Raw genomic sequence first — 27486 nt, 5'->3', positions numbered from 1 at the left:
GGTTTTATTCTCTTCTTATTGTCTTTTATTCTTTTGCTGTTGTATGGGCTTAATGTTTAAATGTGGCTCCCTTGAATGCAAAGCCAATTCCCCTCGGGACAATAAAGGTTTCATTCCGACCATGACATTTGCTGATGTGAGCTACCACTTCCTGATCAGCCTCGAGTGAGTTGACGCGGCTGATAAGCGAGTACGGCCAATGGGAGCGCAGCAGGGCGGAGAGCAGCGGCACATTGTACTACAGCGGAGAACTGCCGCCAACAGTAGACGCGTATCCCGCTCTGTCTGTCGCTATTCAGCACATTCTGGTTAATGGATTATACAGTTTCTCTCCAAGTGCAACATCAGCTGGCGGTGTTCCCAACACACGTCTGCCAGGGTTACAGTGTGGAGTTACAGGTACATTTATTTTCGCATTTCTCTTATCAGTCCCGTCTTCTTTTCTTCTCTTGCAAAAGAGCGGTGCATGCGTGCAGAGGAGTGTGTGTGACTTTATGGAGATGCTTTACTGCAGGGGGGGGGGGGGGGGAAGGCATGGTTGTCGTCTTGCATGCAGATTTTTTTTTTCCTCACCGAGATTCTTGTTGCGTTCCGCCGGGAGATGAAGCGGAGCCGGGGGCTGCACGCGCTGTGCGTTGCACATGGGGAGGGGGGGGGGTTAAGAAGTCAGCAGAGCATCCTGGTGGAGGTGGACCTCAGGTCTCATAAACAGGTCCCGCTTGTTGGAGAGCGGCGGGTCTTTGACGGGGGTCCGGCCGGGGACACCCCAGGGGATCCTTACGGAAGTCCCCCAGTAGGCTGTGACTGAGACAGACATGAGAAATGTTGGCTAGTAGGCTGTGGGTTGATTCTTTCAATCAGAGATTTAACTTTCAACGAACAACGGATACAGTCCAGTGCTATTAAAACTCCTGCATCCAGTAGGCAAACGCATCTGTAGATTACAGTTGCCTTGGAAATCTGTTTTAGAGTTTCAGAATAAGGTCAATTCTGCAGTCTATCTATTTTTTTTATTTCTACTGTGGACAAACAGTGTCGAATATGAAGCAAAGTAACGATGTGAGCATCAACATCCCATCGGCTGCTCTGCATGCAGGAGAACGGCTGGTCGATTCTCTCAAGGTGACATTTGAAGTGGATTAGAAGCAGTGATGTAGCACCCACCTCACCTCTGTGGAACACAGTGCTTGGTTACAGCTCATAGGAATCCTAGTCACATGAAGTGACATTGTGGGTCATGATGTAAAAAAGATAAAACTTTTCCTGAATTCTTTTTATTTTTTATATATTTGGTTGTAGACTTGAGGTCATAGTTTACCACCTTTTTAGGTAGGCTATTATCCTTAAAAGAATGAATGGTCTATCTGTATCACACTCCAGATAGATAAGTTGCTATGCTCTGGAAACATACATTGCTAAACATATTAGGGCTGCAACCAAGGAATATTTGCATCATTGAATAGTCTGTCTTTTGTTAAATTGATAAATTGATTCATTATTCGACTGATAAAATGTTTAAGAATAGTGAAAATGTTTGGTTTAATCTCCCAGAGCACAAGATTAACTGAAAAACAGTCAAAAAAACCCAAATACGTTCAGTCTTCTATCCTATATGGAGAAAAAAACAAAACATCAAAGCTTCACTTTTGAGAAGCCAACTGAGGCGATACTTCATCATATATATTACTCTCAGTTCACTTTAGATTTTACAGCTGTGTATCGTCTAATCTTTGGACCATATGCTGTTTTGCTTCTGTGCTGTGTCTTGTTTTGTGCCAAGTTCAGCTTTAGTTGTGTTTTCTTTCTTTTTCTTTCTTTGCATTTTAAAAAGCATTTATCTTTTCACATCCTAGGGCAGGGGACTACAGAGGGAACAAAAACGCCTTTTGGCTAATTCTGGCATTTTCAACCCATGTCAAATTATGGCTTTTATTAATATTCAGTGTCCTTTTTCATCAAAAACAGAATTGAATTATCAAGGTAGTTGCTGATTAAATTGTCGACTGGCATCATTGATTTATCAACTAATCGATTTTGAGCTCTAAAACAAACAAAAAAATTCTTTCTGTATTTCCGTTGTTTAATTGCCATTCAGGACTTGTAATAATTTCTCTCTTGGACAGAAAAGCAAAAATAGAAACAACAGAACATGGTTTTTATAGTCTTTGCTTTGATGTCTCTCAGGTGGCTCTTACTAATTAGATCCAGCATTATTGCTTTGTTCCCATGCACAGCCCAAATATCTTTTCATTCCACCTAGTGGGATGTACACTTTGATATTATGAATGAGGGCTGCAACTTTATTATTATAAAATAAACAACATTATTTCAATCTATTTTCATTATTGATTAATCAAGACATCAGTTCATTGTTTGGTGTATAAAATGTCAGAACGTGAAATTTGTTTTTCCCATGGTCTTCAAACATCAAATTTTATCTGAGCAACAGTCCCAAACCCAAAGCTAATTAGTTTAATAACATAAAGACCAAGAACACCTGTTAATAATCCCATTCGAGGAGCTGGAGCCAGTGAGTGTTTGCCATTTTTAAGCAGAAAAGACAGTTAAATATCAAAATGGTTTAAAGTTTGCTGTCACTGTTTTCCTGGAAGATCCGATTGCTCAAAGTATCACCAGGTGCTCTGCATATGAACTTGAGCATGTGTGTGTACACAGAGTTTACTAAAAAGAATTTTGAACAACTCACTTTAGCTGTTGGTGTTTCCTGTCTCTGACCTCTCGCCAGTCCAAAAGAGTCAATCTCCGAATGCAACGTAACAGAGAGAAGAGTAAAGATAGAAAGCTCCTAAAGCTTAGCTCCATATAAATTTACGGATAATTTGTTGTCTTGTCGTTAGCGAAAAACAATATTGTAGTTGAAAAAGGAGGCTCATGAGAATCCCATTTCCTCCTATGGAGTCCGTTCATTCTCATTAGGAGATCGACACTTTTTGACTGACAAGATGGCGGATAGCGTAAACAATAACTGCTAAAGTGAGTTGTACGAAACTTTTCTTTTTAGTAAACTCTGTTTTAATGTTGTGTCGAGCCTTCTTAGATGTTTTACAAATGTTGATTTTGATGCTATCATAGTAGTGCTCCTAGCACTCCCATTTAAGAGGCCATTTGACCAAAAAACGCTAATACAGTAAATCTTAAAAGTGGCTCTTCCACTAATTTTGCGCTTAAACAAAAGTTTGACTCAAGGAAATTCACAAAAACAACCTAGGTTGCATTTTGGCAAGTCACGCTTTAACACATACTTAAGATCCAGATATGGATGATATGTTTTTTTTCTGCAGCCTCTAGCGTGATGGAAAAGAATAAAGCAGCATTTCACTAACCAGCTGCTCTGAGCTCCATCTCACTCTGCCTATTGTAAAATTGACTCTTAGCCCAACATCTCCTGCTGTAAACCACAAGATGGCTCCATTTTGGTACCTTGGAAGCTTTCTCAAAATATTTGCTGACAAACCTGTCTCTGTCACAGCTCTGTTCTAAGACACCACATGAGAGTTTGTCACTAGCAACACGTTACAAGCAGCCACAGATAGTAAAGCTCCCTCATCGACCCTTTCTTTAATGATTTTCCTGCGTCTTTGCAGGCCCTGCATTCATGTTTTTTTTCGAAAAATTTGAAGAGGGGGAAAAAACCCACTTCCATTATTCCCCAGTCTGCTGTCTGTAATTTGCGATGACTAAAAATAAAAGACTTTGAAGCTCAGTGCTTCGATGTCATCAATAATTGTTTGCTTTTGTAAGTTAAAATTGCCCTGCTTCTTTGTTGCTTCCATCATCTTCTTGCAGCAGTTGTTTGCTGTTCCATCTCCATTTTTTCTTTCATAGAAGGTCAACTGAGATGGGTCTGTGGATTTTTTATAAATAGCACACAAAGAAGTTCCAATAATCTTGGGTGAACACATTCACTTTCACGTAGTGTAGACGTGGCTTTGAAGCAAACAACTGAGCAGAGTCAGCCGCATCACAGAGGGAAATGTGGGCTTCATCAAAGGTGATACATCTTTTCCTCTAGTCTTTCATAACAGCCGAATAACAAATGTTGGATCTGCAGAAAGTGCTTCTTTTTTAAAACTAACATGCAAACTGCTATTTCACTTGTAGTTTCTAAGAGATATCCAAAGAAGCATCCAGAAAGTGACAACTATTCTGATGGACAGCCCGAGCATCAAACACACCATGACTTTGAAGTCATTACTTGGCGAGCTAATAATTCATTTAAGTTTGAAAGAAGTCCGCCATTTAGTATTATACTTACACAAAGTTTGGTGACTTGAGCTGGATAGATTAGGAAAAAAAAAAAGAATGGTCCTGTTTGATGCAACACATGCAGAGGTATCAGCTGAATCCAGATCCAGCCACGGGACTTGCAGATTGAGGCCTGGCAAACTTTGATCAAATGTAGTCTTAACATGCTGAAGTGTTCGGTGTGATCACATCAAGTTTTTAAAGGTCAGGAGGATATAAAATGCAGTATGAGATGAGGCTTAAAAATCTCTCTAGTTTCCATGGAAATGTAAGCAAGATCTAATTTCATTTTTGTTAGCTGGATATGAACCAACCCATAGAAATAGGATGAACGCATTTGAACTAGTCATTTGAATAGTTTAAAAGAAAATAGCAAACTGTGTATTGACAATAAAAATAGAATGAGTTAAGCCACTTAACTTAAGCCACGGTCACAGTTCTTCGCAGTAGAGTACACATAAAACTGGCCACCGCTCTGATTGTCCGTTCTACTATTGTACTATTCTATTTGTTCTATTTCTGTGAACTACAAAAGCCCTCAAAGGCAAGGTGAAAATAACTAAAAGTATCTTCTATGTAAGACATACACTTTTACTTCTTTATTCGGCTGTTTTTAAGGGCAAGACAGTCATGCTCAAGGCTTAGTGCATGATATAGTGAATTTAAAGTTTAGCCAAATGCATCATAAACAAAAGCTTTTACCGTCTTTGTGTAAAACATAATGGAATTGTGTATGACTTTGGTTAAAACAGTGTAGATATATGAGCACATGGCTAATTAATATTTACTGCATATAGTTTGACGACTCATTCACGTAAACAATAAAGGAGAATTCCGGTTGATTACAATACGTAGCTCTGTTTGTAAATTTGGAGTGCTGTCAGTAGAGAGAAAAATGTATCCTCCTGGGATATCCTCCTGCTAGAGTTAGCACCCAACAGGGTTAAACAGGGCACGTTTTAAACATAACTTTAGCCTCAAAACATGTTCAAAATGTAATTTAAGGTGCCTAGAAATGTGAAGTCATTTCTTTCGAGTGAACACTGTGAATCTTACTGCAATAAATGTAAAAGAACTGCATGAAAGTAGTGCTAATTCAGCTGTGTTTAGTGCAATATGAAGTTGAGATTGCGTGCAGCAGGACAACATACTGTACTTTGTGCCACACACAAGCCCATGCTCCAAAACACTTTAAATTGATCTTCTACACCCTTGCACCACTTATGCGTCTTTCCTAATTAGTTGCATGTTTTCCTACAAAAGGAGCTGTGCACACAACCAGGGCCTAAAATTAACAACCAACCACCTGCCATATGTGGGTGTATTTTGCAATTGGCGGGTAACCAATGAGAATTGAGTGATTCAGATGCGCAACTATCGGTAAGCAGGGTATGCAGTTGCTTACCAGCCCAGACAAATCAGTGGCCCGCATCACTGGAAGACATTGATTGATAGCCAGGGCCCCCTAACGCGTTATCATTATTCACAATAATCCCAGCAGTCCCACGTGCAGCCACTGCCCAAGCGGGAGTGAGAACGGGTAAAATTTGTTTCCTTGTTTCAGATATGAGGACGAGACGCGTGTGACTCAAACATCTCACATTTACCAACAAAAGATACAGCGCAAGACCGTCCTGCCAACATGTACACATTTTAACGTCAATGTACGATGTAATGCTTTTTCACTATAAAGTCGCTGAAAGTTGCTGTTGTTTCTATCCTGTCAGCTTGCTGCAGCGGGTGGGGCTGCTGCTCCGTTCCCCCCGTTTTTGACACACACACACACATAAACACACAATCACACACGGTGGATGCAGGTAAAACCGCAGATGAGATGTGCAGAAGGACCTACACACACATAAACACACAATCACACACGGTGGATGCAGGTAAAACCGCAGATGAGATGTACAGAAGGACCTAAACTGAGGACAGCTACAGTATTGTAGGTGCAATGATAAGTTAAAGTCCAATAAGTATTTTATCAAACTGTATATACAGTGAGGAAAATAAGTATTTGAACACCCTGCTATTTTGCAAGTTCTCTAAAAAATCTAAAAAAAATAATAATAAAAAAGATTAAAAAAATAATCTAAAAAAATAATAATCGAGAAATCAAAATGTATAATTTTCAACTATTATTTTTTAAGACACAGCTGCAAATAAGTATTTGAACACCTGAGAAAATCTATGTTAATATTTTGTGCAGTAGCCTTTGTTTGCGATCACAGAGGTCAAACGTTTCCTGTAGTATTTAACCAGGTTTGCACACACTGCAGAAGGGATTTTGGCTCTGTCCCCCTCCTCCACACAGATCTTCTCTAGATCAGTCAGGTTTCTGGGCTATTGCTGAGAAACACGGAGTTTGAGCTCCCTCCAAAGATTCTCTATTGGGTTTAGGTCTGTAGACTGGTTAAGCCACGCCAGAACCTTGATATGCTTCTTACAGAGCCACTTGTTGGTTATCCTGGCTGTTTGCTTCAGGTCATTGTCATGTTGGAAGACCCAGCCTCGACCCATCTTCAATCTAACTGAGGGAAGGAGGTTGTTCCCCAAATTCTTGCAATACATGGACCCAGTCATCCTCTCCTTAATAAATTCCAGTTGCTCTGTCCCATGTGCAGAAAAACTCCCCTAAAGCATGATGCTACCATCCCCATGCTTCACAGTAGGGATGGTGTTCTTGGGATGGTGCTCATCATTCTTCTTCCTCCAAACACGGTTAGTGGAATTATGACCAAAAAGTTCTATTTTGGTCTCATCTGACCACATGACTTTCTCCCATGACTCCTCTGGATCTTCCAAATGGTCATTGGCAAACTTAAGACGGACCTTGACATGTGCTGGTTTAAGCAGGGGAACCTTCCGTGCCATGTATGATTTGAAACTATGACGTCTTAGTGTATTACCAACAGTAACCTTGGAAACGGTGGTCCCAGCTCTTTTCAGGTCATTGATCAGCTCCTCCCGTGTAGTCCTTTGTTAGGTTCATTGAGACCCCACGAGGTGAGATCTTGCATGGAGCCCCAGTCCAAGGGAGATTGACAGTCATGTTTAGCTTCTTCCATTTTCGAATGATCGTTCCAAAAATGGACTTTTTTTAACCAAGCTGCTTGGCAATTTAACCCGTATCCCTTTCCAGCCTTTTGGAGGTGTACAATTTAGTCTCTAGTGTCTTTGGACAGCTCTTTGGTCTGGGCCCTGTTAGAAGTTGGATTCTTACTGATTGTATGGGGTGGACAGGTGACTTTATGCAGCTAACAACCTCAAACAGGTGCACCTAATTTAGGATAATAAATGGAGTGGAGTTGGACATTTTGAAGGCAGACTAACTTGGGAATGCTGTGTTATCAAGGCGGGGCCCCCTACTTTTGCATGTGATGACAGTGCAAAGTCCATGAGTAGGCTACCATGAATGGGACAGTATAGATCTCATAGAGAAACAGCAATTCCTGTTTTTCACCTTTATGAGGCCAAAAAAACTGGCTGTGGATTTTTAAATCCACCTCCCAATATGGCAGGTAAGGCCCTGCAAACAACCTTATCACAGCTGCATATTTTATCACTGTTCTGTATTTAATCAAAATAACCAAATACAATAATGTCCTATTTACCACAAAATTCTGACTAGTGAAAATGTTGCATCACTTTGGGAAAACAAAGTGGTTGGTGAGCCCTAAATGTATGAAATGAAATGCATACAAAAACACATTTCAAGTCATACATTACCAAGACAGGCAAATGTAAATATAAATATATATCCAAGACACCTGCAATGATCATGTCACATGTATATATACATCTCTTAATGTCTCTGTATTAAGAGATGCCTGTTAATTAGATTACAGGCATCTCTTTTGGTCCAATTCAGGCACTGCTTATAAGCTATAACATTAGTCATGTTTTTTTCACCTCATGTTATGAATTTGAATTTAGCATAATCCCTGAGTATGAAAGCAAACACTACAAAGGCTGTGCTACATTGGAATCAGTTGAAAGCCTACTGCGTCTGACTGAGATACGAGGGGACTTTTTGTGTAGATAACTTTCCCGAGGCACCTGACAAAGCATTGTTTTTTGACGTACTGGGAGTGAGACCAGTCAACAGTTAGCTAACAGGGCAGCAACGAAGTAAACATGACTAATATTATAGCCTACAGTATAAGCAGTCCCTGAATTGGACCAAAATAGGTGCCACTACTCTAATTCAACAGCGTCCAGATCTTTTTTCTCTTTTTCAGAGAACACATGGCTACATAATATTCATGTAAATGGTGTCATCACACTACATGCACTACATGAATATTAATTTGCCATGTCCTTATATGGACTGTTTAACACTAGTCGGCGCTATACACAGTTCTCTTTTACAGTAGACATTTTTAGTTAATAAGGTACAACCTTTTTTTCATGTTGCACTTTGCCTCACTTTCAGTTACCTTTCTATTATGCAATAAGCTTTTAGCACGGCTGTCTTGCCCTAAAAATAGCCTAATAAAGAACTAAAACTTTTGTCCTAGAAGATACTATTTGTGGCCAAAACCTAAGTATAAGTCTATGTGTCTTTGTACAAGTTACACTTGGGTTTTGGGCCAACGATTCCCCAAAAACTTTTTTCTTTACCTTGCCTTTCAGGGTAATGAACTCTGCTGGTCCAAATTTTCAGATTATAACTAAACAATTCTTTGTTCTGCAGTTATTGTTGTTACTTTAACTGTCAATTAAATCTGGGCATCAATGGTCTGCACTCCCAGCCAGCTCCCCTTGCAGACTTGATGAGATGTGGATTTTGACAACCATAGACACTCCAGGACTTCCCTGTGCCTGTTAGGTCTGTGAGTCTACAAGTGTGTGGAAGTCCAGACATTTAGATTCAGCCACTAGAGTCAAGGATGTACTAAACTGATACACAGGCTGTTATCGGTGCCAACACAGATACAGATCTTATTAAACAGATCAAGGTATTGGCCAGGTCCTTGTTAAATGCAGTTTCTTTGTAAATATCATTATACAATTCAGTGCTTTCACTATTAGTATCACTGTTGGCAGCTTACTCATGTTACTTTACATACTTAACTTGGATACCAATAAGTTTCAGATGTTGAAATAAAACAATGTTAAATTCGGGAAGAGTAGAGCTGCAACCATAGGCTGTACACAAAGATGGACAACATGACAGCTCCCCAAAAGGGAAGCCAAAACATCTTGATCGCATTCTGTTTACTCTTCAATGTGGAAGGAGCTGAATAACAGTTTAAATAAAATATATAAATATAAAACACAAGTGTGTAACAGACTTTGGCATGCATTAAAGGGTTCTTCAACAACAAAATTGGTCCTTGATGGAAGAGTGTTATCAGGGTTGAGGATGTGAATAATTTTCCTGTATCCATCATCCTCCACCATTGATAGGGGCCTCATGTCAGTTACCAGCATATTCAGGATACATCAGTCAGAACAGCTGTTTGCTGTGGTGAGCATGGAGAGAGACAATATGAGTATGCATAGTAGCGTAGTTTACATGTATTTAGGGCTTAAACTGATTATTTTTTATTGTTGATTAATCTGTTGATTACTTTCTCGACTACTCGCTTAATTATTTGGTTATAAAATGTTGATCAGGTGGCCAGGTTAGCTCAGTTGGTAGAGCAGGCGCACGTATAGAGGTTTACTCCAGCCTGCGGCATGACATTTCTCCTCTCTCTCCCCTTATATGTCTCCATCTATCCTGCGAAAATAAAGGACCAAAAATGCCCCCCTGCAAAAAAAAGAAAAAAAAGACATAACATTTGCACATTTAAGAAGCAGGAACAGGAGAATACATAGTGTGTGTGTGTATATATTTTCATAAAAAAATGACTCAAACTAATAAATCTATTATCAAAATATTTGGCAAACAATTTAATAGTTGACAAATAATCACATTATCTCTTAATCATTGCAGCTCTACATGTAACTCAATACACATCTTGTTGTTTAAGTAGTTGTAATAATTGCTGATTTAAAAGGAAAGTACAGACAAAGCCACTACACTATACACAGAAATTTAATAAATAGACATTGGGGGTACAGCTATGCTCTGACAGTAAAATGAAAATGTAATTAGTATATATTTCACCAGATATTGTCTTTTTTTTAGTTATGCTATTATGGCAATTAATCAATTACCCCATCCCCTCCTTGTGAACGCCAATAGTAAATTATGGTATAGTGATGTTTAGTGATTAACCAGAAATAAGTTTCTGTTGTGAAGTAATAAAGGATTCACTTTAGACTGTTTATGACTAATAGCATGAACTATTCCAAAAACTCCATAATGATACTTCATAATGATAATTTCAGCTAATTAACGTAAAATAAATAAGCCATCTCCACCATTTATGTGTTTGTTTTGATGGCAAACACAAGAATAGAGGTTAGTTTTACTAACTTAACAGACCAAAATACCTTCTGTCAGTTTTTTTTATTTTATGATGAATTAATGTAGCCGGATATTAGCTCTATCAAGTGTCTCCTTAAAAATAGCTTTATCTGGGACCTGTTTTGTTTTAAAATTAGAACCTGTAATCGTGCATATGTCCGCCAAGATGGATAACAAATGGATACTTGTCATTGTAAACTAATTAAAAACAAGGCAGACACAACGGATCAATGTAGCCAGGCTAATGGTTTTGTAAAGTTACTAACTTACTCTGAGTCCCCTTCATTCATGGCTCCAACATGCTTCTTCTTCAGGTGCTCACACAAGGATGATGTGCTGCTGTGCCAAGTGCTCCCACACATTTGACAACTTGAGTTGTACACCTTTCTCCGCTGTAACGGTAGCCTCTGACTCTGCACTTTTCTCTGCTTTAACGTTACCCTCTGACTCTCCTTCTTTGTCAGTGTCATTATAAAATGATGTGTTTCTGCTATCATTTACATTCATTTAGTCACAGTGGGCCGCGGACTCCGTTCTTAGTGTAAATCTCTGTATCTTTCAAACCCCAGCCCAAACTCGTTTTCTGTTCAAGTGACCATATTATGCTTTCCGTACTTTCTAACATGCTTACAATGTTATAATGTCAGATGATTTTCATGTTTAATAATGAGGTGAATAATGAAGGGTATTTTAGAGGAAGCCCTGTGAGCTAAAACGTTTTTCAACTGTTCCGAACACTCTAAGCTAGGGTGACCACATTTTGATTTCCAACAAAAGAGGACACTCGGCCCAGCCTCGAAACACAAATTCAGACAGGCTTCTCAGTCTTTTATCTGTGATTTGTGACTGTAGAAGGTGCTGCTTTGTTCCATTACAATTTAACGTTTGCCCTAGTGATAAATATTAAGTAGCTTCATGCTAATGCAAGATTAGACATAGTCTTGGCAGCCAGTACTGGTTATTTCTCCCCAATTTCACTCACTTTGCTGCTTGGACATGTTCAGTTGTGTAGTATTTGATTTAGAAGCTGCGGAAGGGAGCAGATTCCAGGTAACACTCTGACCAATTAGAGCACACTGGGCTTTGCTGGAGGGGGGCTTGAAGAGACAGGGGCTCCAACAGAGCATTACATACAGAGGGTGAGTCTGTTTAATCTATTGGTTTGTGTACAGGCCACGTTATTGTCGTTATTTTTGTGTGTTGATTACGAATTTTGAAGTAATGTATTTCAATGGGAAGCCTATATCGTGATCACAGAATGATTACGATAGCGAGTAGCTATGAAAAAACTTTTCTGTCATCAACGATACTGTTTAGCTTGTGCTTCTGGGAATTCTACCGCCCGTCATGGCGTTGTCACGTGGTCATGGTCACGTGTTTGCAAAGGGTCTATCTAATAGTTACCCTTTTAAAATGTCCAAAGCTGAGCTATTAGTAAACCTGACATCAATCAACCAGACATTATAAAAAGTTGACTATTGCAGTATTTACTGAACATCAATAGTGGTCAATAAAGGTCATAGATCACTTAGTAACCTTTTAGTAATGATCCACACATTGAGATAATGCTGGAAAAAATGAACTGGACCGATCAATGGTTGAATTTTAATCTACATGAGAACATAGGTTATTTTGTATTCCCTGATCGGCTGTTGCTGCACCAAGAGAGTCTTTTAAATCTTAGACAGAGTCGATATATGGATCTACACACAGCCTTTTACCAGTTTTTACTTGGTATAATCTAAGAGATACTGCATTTACAGTCTCTTGCAACAAGTGTGTGCATAGGCTGTAATATTTCCTTGACAGTGGAAGATTTTCATTTTTGAATTATCCAGCACTGCAAAGAATTAATCTCATTAGGCTGACCAGTGTTACAATTTTATTATCAGACCAACTCAACATTTGCACTAAATGTCTGCTTTGGCCAAAAACCAAGCCGATTATATTACTGAAGTGCAGGCCGTCTGCCCAGTGCACATGTTAATGTTTTCACTCAGCAGATCTATGGATGACGCTTAGGTCACACTGCATGGGAATAGGCCACTTAGCAGCAAACACAAAGTAACTGCTCATTGTTTTGACCTCAAGGCATGGCATTACAATTTGGCTTGCCTTTGCTTCCCCAAAGCCAAATCAGAATGACAGAGACAGAATGGAAGGCATATCAGTGTGCACGGTTCTGGGATAGGAAGTTCAGTCCCTGCAATGTGAGTGTGTAGCTTCACTCATCCAGTCTGGCTAATTTACCCTCCCCGAGGAGCAATGTTTGAGTCTCTCGTTGGCCCCAGAGCACCAGCTGGACAAAATGCTGCTGATGATAGAGGTAACAGTTTCCAAAGACCTTCTAGGTCACAGTGAGCACAGGGAGGCCAGACAGCTGCTCTCATCCTTAAATCTGCAGCTTTCCTTTCTTCCTTACTAAACCACCTACCAGCCGGTAGTTTCATTTGTGCTGAAGATAAGATTTCTTTAGACATATTTTTTCATAAACATGCTAATACTGAACTGTAAAATGACATTAACTGACATTTAGTGATCTAAAAGACAACTGAAACCAAAAGTTAACAATTCTTTCAGTTTCTCCTGGTCAATGATGGTCTGTTGTGGACTCAAACAATTAAGTCACATGTTCACAATAGAGATGAACAAGCTTGTCAGATAAGGTGGAGCAGAACTCCAACAGAAACCTGAAGGAAAAGTGTAACATCACTATACCATAATTTACTATTGGCGTTCACAAGGAGGGGATGGGGTAATTGATTAATTGCCATAATAGCATAACTAAAAAAAAGAGTACAAAGAGGAAAGCTTGATGATGATATATCATATTAGTCTACGGAGAACAAATTTGGTTATGATATATTGACAGAAATTCTTTTTTGAAACACAAAACATAGGAGGATAGTAAAATGGATATTAACTAACTACTAAAATCGCTTTTACATCTACAGGAAACATTCACCATTCACACACATTCATACACTGTGGCCGAGGCTGCCGTACAAGGTGCCACCTGCTCATCAGATAAACATTCACACACATTCACACTCCGATGCGATATGTTGCTTGTTAAGTTTTTAATGTGTATAAATGATAACTTGGTCCATTTTTCCATTTTGGTTTTTGCAGGTCCTTCTGCTTCTTGTTCTCCTCCAGGAAAACACGACAGCATTGCATTGTGGTATATGGGAGAAAATGTAGGGTACATTGTATCAGAAAGGGTTTAGAACCAAGACACCCCAACTCAGAGTAGTTTTCTGTATGTGAGTCACTTGGTCTCCGCCACGGCCACGCCTCTTTAGGAGATGAAGGGTAGGTCCTGAGTGTATTGATTCCAACGGGAGAAGTGAGCCTGAGCCAGATTATGAGTGATTCTTTCAGACCATAGTCACCAAAGCATATATTGGACCACGTTTTTACAAGTCAAAAATATCCAGAAAATTCTGACCCTAAAATTGCATTTTTCAGACAGACACAGCAAGAGAAAATTATTTTTGCTTGAGACCCGTTTCCAAAGTTGCACAATCTGGCAACACAGTGAAGCTAACGTCCTTTTAGGACACAGGAAGTGTGATGATTGTATGTACACTCAACTTAGCTGTACATTGTGGGTATTTTCCAAAGACCAGACACAAGATTCTGTTCACAAGAATGAGAGGAGATTTTAACACTATTTTAAAGAAAATTTCAATTAAATATGACTGGAAAAATAGTCTATACTCAGAGAACCAAGGTTACAACGTAATGTTTCATTGCAGCAGTAAACAAGGAAGTAGGCTGCTCTTATTGATTAATGACCATTTCAAGATGAGGGGAGAACATTTCTCTTTGTCTAATATTATTAAAATAAAATTGTGTTTTTGCTTTCTACTGTTATTCTTTAAAATTAGACAGAGGAAGAGAGCAATCTGCGTGAGTCAGCGCCACCTGCATGCTAGATTCCAGTATGTGTTGTAGTCATAGTGAATTGAATGCAATGTTGTTGGTTAGCATGTTGTGAGTAAAAGTGAGCCAACAAAAACACAACAACAACCTAATTAATATTATGAGTACAAATAGCAATGCAGATTAAGACTAGACAATTTCCTAGGCAAATATTGATTTGGGACAATACTGTGGAAGCACAGCCAATGCTATTTTTCCTACAGTAGACGGTGAATGGCAAAGAACATGGCAGATTTTGTGAGAGACAAAAAGGATGATTTTACAGACAGTCAAGGTCCAGATGCATATCTTTATGAATCAGAGTTTTCAGAAGGAGAGCTGCGTGCTTTGGAAACCGAACGAGAGGAGGAGGAAGTTGTGACCACTCAACAGCCTGCGGACATGAGGCATCTTGCAGTCCTTGACTTTTTTTTGGGCGTGATAAAGTCAACTGGGAAAACCCAATACAGCTGTCCCAAGAGTAAGGGGTTACTGTAAACATAACGCATGGTTATTTCATGGGATAGATCAACCAATATTATACCTGTACTCACACCATTTCCCAAATCGATATCTGCCTTGGAAATTGCATTGCGTCTTAATCTGCATTGCTATTTGTACTCGTTCTGAATACGCAGGTCACAAGAAGTAATTGGGTTGGGTTGTATTTTTGTTGGCTCACTTTTAGTCACAACATGCTAACCGACAACATAGGATTCCTATCAATTCGCTAAGTTAACTAACGGCGGCGATGTTGCACTGGACTAAAACAAATCATGCACTGAGACAAAAAATGCGTTGGCTCACCTATCTACAGCTAGGGGAGACCATGGTAAGCCCTATTTCAACAAACAGTGGCATAGTCCTTTAACTTACATTGTAGCTTTTTTTTGTCGCTGCTGTCTGCAGCAATCTCGCTTAATACTGGATGAAAGATTGTTGTTCCTATCACTCACTTAGGCACAAAAACACAGGAAAATAGGGTCCAACGATTGGTTAATTTAGTAGTTACTATATCTAAATAAATTTCTGATGTTCATATCCAAGATTACTTTTGTTACCCACTTTTGCTAATTTCTTCTCCTCATTTCCAACTTAACCTTCTTATCCGGCAACTCAGAAAAATACTCACAATAGGAAGTGGGCGTCTCTGGTATCTAAGCCGATAAGGCAGACAAAAGTTGTGTTATTGGGTAAATATGTCCAATGATTATCATCAATATAGACATGGATTTTATTACAAATCCATTTGGAGATAATTTTGTCATCCAGCCCTAGCTACATCACATTCTGATTTCCCAAACTAAATCAGCAGTGTGTGGCCCAATTCACAGAACGTGCATGCATTATTCATGCGGGAATTTGCGTTAACTCATTAAAATTGCGTTACGTAGTATAGCTAAATTAAAAAAAATGTCACATTGAAATAATCAAAGTTGGTGGCAACACATATATACTAGGGCCTGCATCAGTACAGTATAAAAAAAGTATAAAATATAAAAATATTTGGTATCAGATTCACTTAATTAGAGATGAAATTTGTGTATGATAGGTGCACAGGTGTTTGTGACACACATGATACAAAAAGACCAATTACTAATCATATTCTGGTGACACCGGGATTCAAAAGGCATAATACGTTAATTGCGTAACTTCATCTGTATACTATCGGCATCAGTCAAGATGTGATAAATAATTACAAAGACTGCCTTTTGCTTACTCTGTTATGGCAGTTTGAGACATAATCTCATTGTATTTCACAGAGAATCTAAGCGTGTATGATCCTCAGCGCTACAGACAGTTTGAGACTTTTAGATGGCATCTTTTTCAGCCTGAGGATTCTTGCCTACACTGGGTTTTACATGTATATCTGGTCCAAGATAGTTGCGTTGGATGTCCTCCAAAATTCATGGCCGACATGCTCACTTCATTCCTTATCATCATTCACTGTCAGCAACAGGTCAGCAAAGATAACCACTGATTTAAAAAGTACAATTTTTGCCATTGTACCCTCAGTGATGGATTCGTTCTGCTGTGCTGGGCCTTTAAAACTCATTTGTTTCACTTGCAAAGTTAGACAAAATGAGAAATAATGTAGGTGATGTATAGGACTTATTCAGAATCTAAATAAATGATGACCATGACCTCTGACAACTTAATCTTTACTGGCTGGGTAGATTGCAAATTCTGTTTAGTATGCTTTTATTTGCTACAAATCAACACTGACAAAAATGGATTACCCATTGAATTTAGAAATATACATCTGCCTCTACGGAGCCGCTCCAAAGAAGTTTCTTTTACAATGAACTACATTTTCTCTTTCAGCAACAGGTTTAGAGAGTCTGGCTAAACTACAACATCTTCTCTAACTACATTCAGCATTCAACATTCATAATAGAACTGTAAACACCTGCAAAGACATCCAGAATAAATGAATTATTCAGCAACTCCAAACAACAGCAGGGTGAGCAGCTCTTCACAGTGATTTATTGGAGTTGTGGTCAGGGAGGAAATATTGTATGATCACACTGGTCTATATGGATATTTAATAAAAAAGGCCACATCATCAACATGCCATGTCATCACAGAAGGATGTCTAATCATAACCCTAACTTCATAATCTTTCTGAGATAAAAGGTTATCAGTTAATGACTAGGGCTGGGCATCGTTCAAATAGTCAATAGTTTGTAGTCTGTACATTTTTTCCCTTCTCATCATTTAACTTGGTTTCATATACAGCAATTACACTAAACATGTTTGCTTTTTGTGAAGTTGCTTTAGAGACTTCTGCTGTTGAAGTCTATTATTGGCAATGTTCCTTTCATATTAACATTTAAACCAATTGGTCATTGATATAATACTCACAGTTACATTTGTTAAAATTGTAAAGATGGTTTTCAGGATCAATGTAATTTTTCCATTTCATGGGTTTTGTTCTGTGTTGTCAAATGTTTTCAAGTTAAGCTCTTTATTTTTCTCATCCTTGTATTGACACCAACCTGCATATTCCAATAATCCCATTCCTCCAAGGTCGTCATCATCAACATCTCTAAATGGTAGACATCCATATCCATATCTAATAAACCATTCAAAGCAGAATTTTCTGTTCATCTTTATTTATCCAAGTCCTTCAGCTAGCTCCCTTACCATGATGGCTTTTGCTTCTACTGGTGATCCATTCAGCTTTATCCACACTTTACATTTTCTTGTCCACGTAGCTTGAATCTTGTTCTGCTTTGTGAAGATTTGTGCCTGCCTTGAAATATCGTCATTTTTCATTGTTAGATGGTAATTCGGGAACACATTTCTACCCCGCAGCTTCCTGGACTGTCTCAGTAGTTCTGTTTTGGCTTTTTTATTTACAATGCATATTATAGTTATTGGCTTAGCGTTACTTTCCTTCCGAGCATTTGTGTGACATTGAAATCATGTTTGTATATTAATAGTCGCTTTAAAGAATGGAATCACTTGTTTTTCCAAGAACTCTAGCTCACTCGGTTTAGCTTCTTCACCCTTTTTTTCTTAGCTGTCACTCGACCGTAGGTTGGATGTTTAGTACCAAGTCCATTTATCATTAAGTCATCCATTCGGGTATATAGTTCCAGGTCATCTACTTGTCTCTCAAGGTCAGTTATTTTCTTAACCTTCTCCTTTATTATTAATTTGAGCTTCTGTACTTACTCTATTAGCCCAAGTAGTTTTGATTGTTTGATTGCCACTACTCTTATTTTCATCCGACATGGCCCACCCTAGTCCCAGATCAAAAGCACTTTTCAGTTCCTTTTTTAAACAATTGACGTTATTGCAACTTTTTATTTGTTCTGTTATTATAGTGCAACCAATGTAAAAAGTTAGTCTTGAGCCCCGCTTGTAAAATTTGATGTCAGGCACAGTCCAAACAGCCACCAATAATTCAGACTGGCTAAGTTCTTCAATTGTCCTAAAAACATATGCAGACATGAGGACCTCATTATGACTTTTACTGCATTGTGTGCTTCAGCAGGTTTTGTGACAGTCAGTGTTTTTACAGGTATAGTAGTATTTGGGGTTGGCTCTTACATATTAGAGGGTGACACAGGAATCAATTGTCGCTCCCATCCCATCCTGTGCCCTTGAAAATACTCCCGTCATATTCTGATCACACAGGCTAGAGTGCCACCCTGCAGAAGAGAGAGAAAGAAAAAGAGGCGTGGTTCGTTGCTGTCTGAAGGATAACTAACCAGTTGATATTGCGTATGTGCGTTTGGTTAAATCACAGTCAAATCAATGAGGTTGCCTTGGTAATTTAGGCTACATTATACATGGATAAACTGCAGGCCTAGGCAATTTCATTACGTAATTCCTAACAACTGGCTTTTTCTGCCAGTTGACCTATGTCAATATTACACAAGCAAAGCTAGCAAGCTAACTTTATTAGCTAACTAACATTAAAGATGAACTGGACTGGAATTTGAATAATAGTGATATAACAGATTTATTTTATTTCTTTTCACTGGTACAATTATTAAAATGGTTGAATTTGTTGAAAGGGGATAAAATGGCAAGTTGAAAGTGTTGTTGTTGTTACACGGGCAGTAAACCGCATATTGTGTATTAATACTATAGTGTGTAGTTTCTGTCCCCCCCCCCCCCCCCCCATAAGGAACAAAACTGTCGGCGCATCCACATGATACATGTCTTTGTGGTAGGGATTGGGCACCACCTCCATCCCTACTCCATGCAGTTGCTAGTAACCAAGGAGGACACAGAGGATTAAAAAAATACGATGGACTCTTAAGAAGTTGTTATTATCTTCACTGGATTTTCTGCGCGCAAAAGCCGCTAAATGAAACCAGTTTCTGAACAAAGCCATTCTGAGAAATACAGAGAGAGTTGTGTGGAGCTGATAGTCTTAATTAGCTTGGTGGCAACTCAATCGGCAATGGCTTGAATGTAACAGCCGTTCATTAATAACAAAATGTTACACACTAAAGCTTTAAATTGTTGAAGTATAAATGACCACTATTTAAAGAAAAAACTTAAGTTGTGCAAATAATCAGCAAGAAAAGTGAGTGTCTCCTGATGAACTGATAACTAATAGCTGTGGTGCATTATACAATAAAAAAGCAAACAAAAGACATGGAAAAATCAATTAAAATTTGAAACATATTGGTATAATCTACAGATTATTGGCTTAAATTAGACATTTTTACAACTAGTGCAGTACCTGTTGAAAATGTGCCTGTTTGGAACGACTGCTTGGTCTCCAGTATTTCCAGGCCTTCAATATTACTGCTTGCAGCTTTCACCAGAATCATTGAACTCATAATTACGGTGGCCAATCAGGGCAAATGCGTCAAAGTGATCCAAAACATTTCCATTAGAAGATATGTCCTGCAAATACTGAGACAACGCAAAGTAAAAAAAAAACACATAATCCCCAAAACACATGCAACAGAAAAATGTGTTTCTCTCTTCTTAATGGTGTTGAGTTAATAGCTCCTACACATAAAAGTAATGCTGTACTATAGTCAATCCACTTTTTGCAGTGATGTCTTTGGTTCTGCAGCATATATTATAGGTAAAGCAATAATCTATCGTTGACCTCATATTGCCCTGTAAGTGATAATTAATCCCTGTTTGTCTGCCATGGTTTGTAATAGGTTTTTTGAGTAATAGGCCAAAAGGATCATAGTCTGTCTCTGTTTGTATTCTCCTCTCTGCACATATCATTTCCTGTCACTGAATTGCTGCCCAGTGCACAGTGAATACTGAGTCATCCATTGGTCAGGCGAGACACTCAGTCCATGGAAAGTGTACTTAAGAACATTTTTCACAGCTCTGACACAGAGTGCTTTTTATTCCACAATGTATCATTGCTAATATGTGACTTTCCACTATATGTCTTGTATTTTTTGCAAATTACTAGCAAATACATATTTTAATACTACTTGAATTAAAGTCTCTTTGTCATGAATTATATAAGGTCCTCTATCTTCTAAATCCATTAATGACCCAGTGAAGTGGGACTGTAGGAGTACTTTAGGATGACCTGACATCGGTGGGATGTTACCTCAATTTACAGTGTCTTGTTTTATCAACTATCCCACCAAGCTTGTTTTTCTCTCTGTTGTTGCAAATCAGTTATTTAAGCACTTGTTCTTTACATGTTTGGATCTCAGTTAAGTTCATCCATTTAACTATGACATGACATCTTCCAGTTATGATCTTTCAGGTATAAGTTGGCTGTTAACTGTGGAGCCCCTGTCTTGGTTTTCACACCTAACTGGCTGGCTGGTTGCTGCTACCTTGTCATTGTGGACTTTAGGCTCAGTTTTTGTGAATCAGTGGTGCACTTGGTGTGATACCAGTATGGACAGACATGCAAAGTGCAATCATGGTAGTGTTGGCAACACAAAAATGCCTATTTTCCTCTCTTTTTAAAGCATTGCACTCTGTGCTACAGCTCTTTGGCAGTTTAATGATGGATTGATGGAAAGAAAAGCCCAGGACTGATATGCAACAACGGCTTCTCACAAAAGGAAGCTGAGGTCTCTGCATCAGATGTGCTGAATCCCCCACTAAATACAGTAGCACTTTAAATAAATTAAGTAAGAAGGAGACACATTTGGGTTCTAATTGCTCTGGTTCTTGGAGATCATTGCTCAATGTAGAAACGGTCTAGTGTACTGCAAAGACAGTGTTGTGATTTTAGCCAAGGTAGCAGTGGTCTGTAGGAATTGCAATGTCAGTCAGTCGATAAGTCCACCTGTTTGGTCCAGACTGAAATATCTTGACAATAGACTGCCATGAAATATTGTACTTGTCAGGGTTACCAGAGGATGAATGCCAATGGCTTGTTTGATTCTCTGACTTAGGTAGACTTTAGTACTAGTAGACTTTGAATTAGCAGTTTGACATATTTGGTTTTGAGTTACATATATCAACAGTGATTAGATAGTATACAAAAGAAATTGGTATTGCCATTCATGGTCCCCAATAGTTGAATCCTAATGACTTTTGGTGACTTTTGAAGTTCCTGTTTTTCGTGGCCTGTCCCCAAACAATGGGGACATTTGGTCTAGGTATGGGCTGTGATAGGATTCTGACGTTATGATAACCTTCAGCAAAAATATGCTGGTTTCGTTGTATTGCGGTATTGGAGTTACAGCTTTAAGATTTACAATATTTTAAATCACTGGGTAAAAAAACTTTTTTTTTTACAATTTCATATCATGTTTTTTTTAATCATCTTAGTAACATAAATAGATAAAAGTAAAGAAAAGAGATAAAAATTACATATTATGTATATATGTATATGTAATATCACCATCTATCTATTCTCTCCAATCCTGCTCTGCATACATACACATTGTCCATTTGTGTACCCATAGTCACAATAGCGCCCATATTCCCCAAAGGAAAGCAAATTACATAATTTGAGAACCACAGTACAAGAGAATACAATTATGGATATACCTTAGGTGGGCATGGCCATTTTAGGGAAAACTGGCCCGTCATCACTAGCCGAGTCGCATACTCAGGTAGATAGTTAGGCAGAGGAGCCAACATTTCATTGAAAGACCTCTCGTTACCCTTCGCAACTGCACTAAGTCTTTTATGTGGGAGGACCCTGTATATTTCCCTATACCATAATGTGACGATAGGTGATTTATCATTGATCCAATTCATTAAAATACATCTTCTAGCCAAAAATAGCAATTTGTTGCATAGTTTAAACTTTAATCGGGTTAGAGTCACCTTCCTTGTGGGGAGGCCTTTCCTTAACCACTCATAAAAAACAGCTCATACCTTATGGTATGATTTAAAGCTTGACTTTTTTAAACGGGTATACCATGTAAATGGTAACCGGCCCATGCCTAGTCTTGTCACACCTATCTGCCAAGCCAAGGCACTAAAAGATCACATTCCAGTAGCTGTGGGAGAGGGGGGAAAGCCCACACTTTTTGTTTGCCTACAAGTTCATGTGTTTTTTGCGGCAAAGAGACAAAATTTGGCAGTTTGTCTCGAAGAAAACTAACACTGGGACCGGGTACAGATGTGCCATGTTTCGCCTGTAACCATGGTTTTGTTCCATGCGTGATACCACTCTGGGAGTATTTCAGAAGAAGAATATGTTCTTATATATTCTATATCCCTAACTCAGATACATGTGGATACTATTGAAATTTGGTGAATTTTAACCTTATCCGTAACCCTTTTATTATTATAAAAACTGACAAAAAGTGCAAACAGAGCTTTGAGCAACCCGTTTCTTTTTATTGTTTTAACAGTAGATGAGCCTGGATTGGTACTCAGTTTCGGTAGCTGTTCATTGCAGAGAAAGCTGACTCACAGCTGTAAGTCTATATAACTATGGTTGAGGTGTAAAGTAATACTTTGGTTCGACCAGGGAAAAAAGTCTCTGACAGTCTGTAGCCAGAAAGTAGCAGGGCCAGTTGCTCCATGCTTAATGTTGTTGTTGACACTTCTCTTTGCTGTTTTCTTTCTTAAGCTGGCTCAATTGAGTGACGCTATTGCCGTTTTAACTGGATGAGCTGCGCCTACGGCCTACAGCTGCAACCGTAGGAAAAAACTATGCTATGTGAAGATTATAATTTATTATATTAATATTTTTTATAACACTAAAACGTGATTTATGCTTCTGCCTTAGGTCTACACGTGGATTGTCTGTATCAGGAAGTACTGGAGTTCATTCACCGACCCGATACCAAGTAACAAAGCCCTAAAGAAAATCTACGTTAAAGTATTTTATAGTTAGTCAGTTATAACTGACTGTCAAACTGGATAAAAAAGAAAGTTCTGTGGCATTCATTGTTTGTGTTTGGTAATGTTTCACAAAGAGTTTAACCTGAGCTAGACTGTCAACAAAGATAGAAATCATATGACATCCATACAAGGATAGAAGTATACAGCTGTTAAAACATAATAAAATATATGACACGCTGGTATCAGATCAGTACTCAGGGTCGGCCGATACGCAAGTTCAGGTATCAGAATTGGTATCAGGAAGCAAAAAATGGTATTCAGTTCAATTCAATTTTATTTGTAGTTTCAAATCATAACAAGAGTTATCTCACGATCACAGACTCTGTCATTTAAAAGTCCCAGTAGTCCTAGTAGTTTCCTCCAGAGCAAGCATAGTGCGACAATGGCGAGGAAAAACTCCCCTTTAGAATAAAACTTTGGCAAGACCTAGTCTCTTGTTAGGCAGAGCCAGACGGGCTGGTTGGGGATCGGATCGATGGAGATCAGACCATCTCTAACATGGAGACATGGCATGCACTTCTTGAAAAATGTAATTACTTTTCGTGGCGACAGCTACGTATTTCCCGGTTCTCCTTCTCCTCAAGGAGAGGAAGAACTTTTCCTGCTACGGATTTCCTTCTGTGGTCAGAAAGCACTTTGTTTCTCTCAATAGGAGTCTAGTCAGTACACGCTTTGAAGCTAATCGCTGTTACTCTCTCACTTGCTCTGCCACACACTTCCCACACACAAATTCCATTTGTTGATAGATATGACCGAATAGCTGCGCAACTAATGAGCTGATAAGCGGAAATTAGTGTGTGATCTTAAGCATTGCTGTTCTTAAATACAACCTCATAGAGGTGCTTGTTTGCCTTGGATTCTCCAATAACCACAAAAAAGCTTTTGAATAAAAACTGTCAATTCACACACACAAAAAGGCACACAATTGGCACAGAACATGCACAGTCCAGTGAACTTTGAGCTGTGTTATTTGCTGTGCGTGAATGAAACACCTTTTCTTTCTTTCACATACAGTTTAGATGAAGATTAGATTTATTTTTATTGGACAAAGGCTCACCATGCCATGACATAGTTACATAGTTGTTGGTGTGATGGACATTGAGGTGAAATGAGTATCCCAGTTCCAAATGTGTCTTCCTTTAAACTTGCCATGGGTATCACAGTCAGTATTCTTCGTCATTACAGCAACTGTGCCTTGTGGTGATCAGAATTCCATATCTGAGCTGTCCTCAGTCAAATTCCAGAGTCCAATTGGTCTATGTGGGTGTTTTCTTTTTTTTTTTCTTTTTTTTTTTTTAGCTTTCCAGCTTAACAACCACCCTAATTAATTACAACTGACCTTTTATTGCTGCTGGGCACTCACTGCTGTGACCTCCCCTTCATCTCTGCAATCCCAACTGTTTCATCAGCTTTTACTATCCAGCCTCGGGCTTCAAGCTCCCCGCAGCTTCCCTTGGCTGATTTGCTGGCGGCTCGTCATTGTCAAAGATAGATGGTAAACAGTGTTGACTAGGTGTGAAAAACAAGCTGGCTTCCTGCTAATTTGATCATCCAATTGAAGCACTCAGCATTGTTTCCTCTATGACTTCTCTGTCCTGTTTCTCCTTCACCAAAGTGGCAATACGACTTCAGTAATGAGCTTAAAGTGCTGTGCTGAAAGAGCCTGAAGGTAACAATGCAAAACAACAGCCGCTCTGATCAGATATTGATGATTGAATTGTGTAGAGAACCCCTTGTTGTTGTGATGTGATGCCTTCCCTTATCCAATTACACTTGGTGAAATTTAATATTTCTCTTAGCATCTTACTTAGAAGAGAGTCAACCTTTTACAATTACAGGGTTTTATCTGACAGTAAAATCCATTAGCTTAATGAATTGATCGCCAAGGAGAGTGGCATGTTAATTTAGCGAGCAGTAGTTGCTCTTCGGAGAGTTGTAGTTCACACTCAGAAGGACCTTGCTTTCCTTCCTGCGCTGCGGAGTGAGAGACACACTCTGCGACAAGAAGAAAGTGATGCTGTCAAGTAAAGTCTTAAAATACCATTCTGGTGTATTGCAACCTAGGTCTTATTTTTGTAGTTATGACCATCATTCCTTACCTTGCACAGCAGCTGGATTCCCTTCAGAGGGACACACTTCAATTGTGGGTTCACACTAAAATCCATTGTGTCAGGCTTCAAGTAATGCATTTGTGTCCGAACCACTTGGTTTGTAACAATCAGCATTCGGTGAAGAGCTACTGGCATCAACGGGCATGGTTTAGGTGTATTTGACAACACAAAGAGGTGACTGTTCAATGGTTCAACACCAGTGGTGGCTCTTAAAGAGGCTAGAGCAGATACTGCAATAGCATCAATAATATCAGAACATGGAACACTGGATATTTCTTTATTGAAGAGCAAAGAACGGCACTGAACGCTTTTCTCAATGGACAAGTTTTTTTTTCTTCTACTTCCGTCTTGCCTCTGCAAGAACAAACCATTGAGCGCGTCATGTTACTTCATTCCTGTTCTCAACAAGTTAATTGCTGAGAGTAGTCTGACACAACAAGACACACAAGCTGACAAGAGCAGTACCAAGGTTGGCTAAACTTATGTGGAAGAGAAAACAAAGGCTAAAAGTAAATAAATAGCTAAATTGTCTACAGGAAGCATCCATCACAGAGTAGCACAGCCATTTGAGTTGTTGTCAGCTACTTTTACTAATTTAATCCTTTGTCTACAATCATGGTATTCTAGATATGAGTAGTATAACAGGCTGTGGCAATCGCAAACAGTGTGGGCGTTCCTAAAACACACTGTCCGTCTGACCCACTGCATGTGTTGTTCTCTTTGCTAACACAAAATGGAGAAAACTAGTGAGTGCTGAACGGATAATCATAACACCTAACCATCTGAATGCATAATTATAACACCTAACCATCTAATGTGTGAAAGCAAAGGCTTTTTGGTGACTGTTTTTTATTAAGTTAAGCTTTTATCTCCAGTGAGGGAGCTGAAGCACAGCAAATGTATGAGAATGTAACAGTTTATTTTAGAATAGACTATGTAGATTGTGTTCAAATAATTCTAAAAAGTCTGACACACTATCCAGATGGCAATGTGATAAAATCAGGCCAATAATAATAGGCCAAAGCCAATAAAGGCAAATTGTAGCAGCGCCTTATGTTGCCTGTGTCTTGGCCAAAAAACTGCAAGTAGTTTCTCCGGGGTGGAGGGACGGAGCAACCCGCTGCAGATGGCTGGCTAGTTAGCTAGCTTGCTAATTCCACCAATCATGCCTTCATGCTACATCGTAAAAAAAAAATTTGCCAAACAAAGTTGTCACTCATTTGGCGATAGCAGGGAGCTTTTCTTATGCTGTGACAAAAGTGTGTGATTGAACCATTAAGTTGTTAAATACATTTAATTTGCTGACCCGCAGTCCGACTAGCCAGATAGTCTATCTAACAACTTAAGCCCACACAAAAGTAGTAAACTCTTAGCAGTTAAAATGTGCTGTTTTGCTATATGCTGTAAGGCCATTATTGCAAATCCATCAATTCAGCTATGGAGGACAAGGTGGACGAGAGTACCAACGTTAATCAGCCCTACTCAGCCGCTCAATCAGATGAATCCCTCTCAATGCCACTTCTGGGAAACAACCACTGAGGATCAACAAGTGGCAACAGTTCAGGACACTGCAAAAACTAGGGCAACTGACGCTCGCCATCTTCCGACGTCTCCGTGGTGGGTTACCAACTTTAATTTCCATTTAGTTGGAACTTGATTTGGAAGTTAAATAATGCAAATACATTATAGGCTTTTTGTGCTGTAGTTAAGTTGAAGTTGGCAGCCTGTGCTGCATGTTTTCTCATTAGTCCCTGTCACACCAACAGGAGACTGTTTTAAAGGAGATCATCAGTACAAGGTCATCAGTCAGTAATCCTTAGTTCAGTTGTGTTTTGTTTTCTTCAGAGGAGATAGGGAAGATAATTTTTGTTTTGGAGATGCATTGTGTTGTATTGTAATATCCACATTTGTGGTGGTTATATGACCATCCAACGCCCCAAACCTAGTGGGGTCCTCTTGTAACGATTATGTAGTTAAACTCTTGGGTTGTCT

The 27486-nt window shown here is 39.0% G+C and overlaps 1 protein-coding gene and 2 long non-coding RNA genes across 3 annotated transcripts in view; 2 read left to right on the top strand and 1 right to left on the bottom strand.

Moving 5' to 3' along the window:
* The first annotated feature begins 193 nt into the window (after nt 1-193).
* The window catches only part of zmat4a (zinc finger, matrin-type 4a), a 206531-nt gene continuing 179238 nt past the window's right edge, over nt 194-27486 (top strand). The window contains exon 1 of the mRNA XM_034871934.1: nt 194-399. Within this exon, the coding sequence (XP_034727825.1) occupies nt 313-399 (87 nt within the window). The 5' untranslated portion in view covers nt 194-312. The remainder of the gene's footprint in view (nt 400-27486) is intronic.
* LOC117944802 lies at nt 2699-25327 on the top strand. Its single transcript, XR_004656665.1, has 4 exons — nt 2699-3030; nt 22979-22985; nt 23628-23636; nt 25317-25327. It is a non-coding gene; the product is annotated as an uncharacterized LOC117944802 (long non-coding RNA).
* LOC117944806 lies at nt 12020-27486 on the bottom strand. The gene is made up of 3 exons (XR_004656669.1): nt 27474-27486; nt 22294-22295; nt 12020-12080 (listed from the first exon to the last, which is right to left on the bottom strand). It is a non-coding gene; the product is annotated as an uncharacterized LOC117944806 (long non-coding RNA).

This window comes from Etheostoma cragini, chromosome 5 (assembly GCF_013103735.1).
Source record: "Etheostoma cragini isolate CJK2018 chromosome 5, CSU_Ecrag_1.0, whole genome shotgun sequence".
NCBI lineage: Eukaryota > Metazoa > Chordata > Actinopteri > Perciformes > Percidae > Etheostoma > Etheostoma cragini.
Note: the sequence above shows the minus strand (reverse complement) of the source record. Positions and strands in the feature narration are given on the sequence as shown.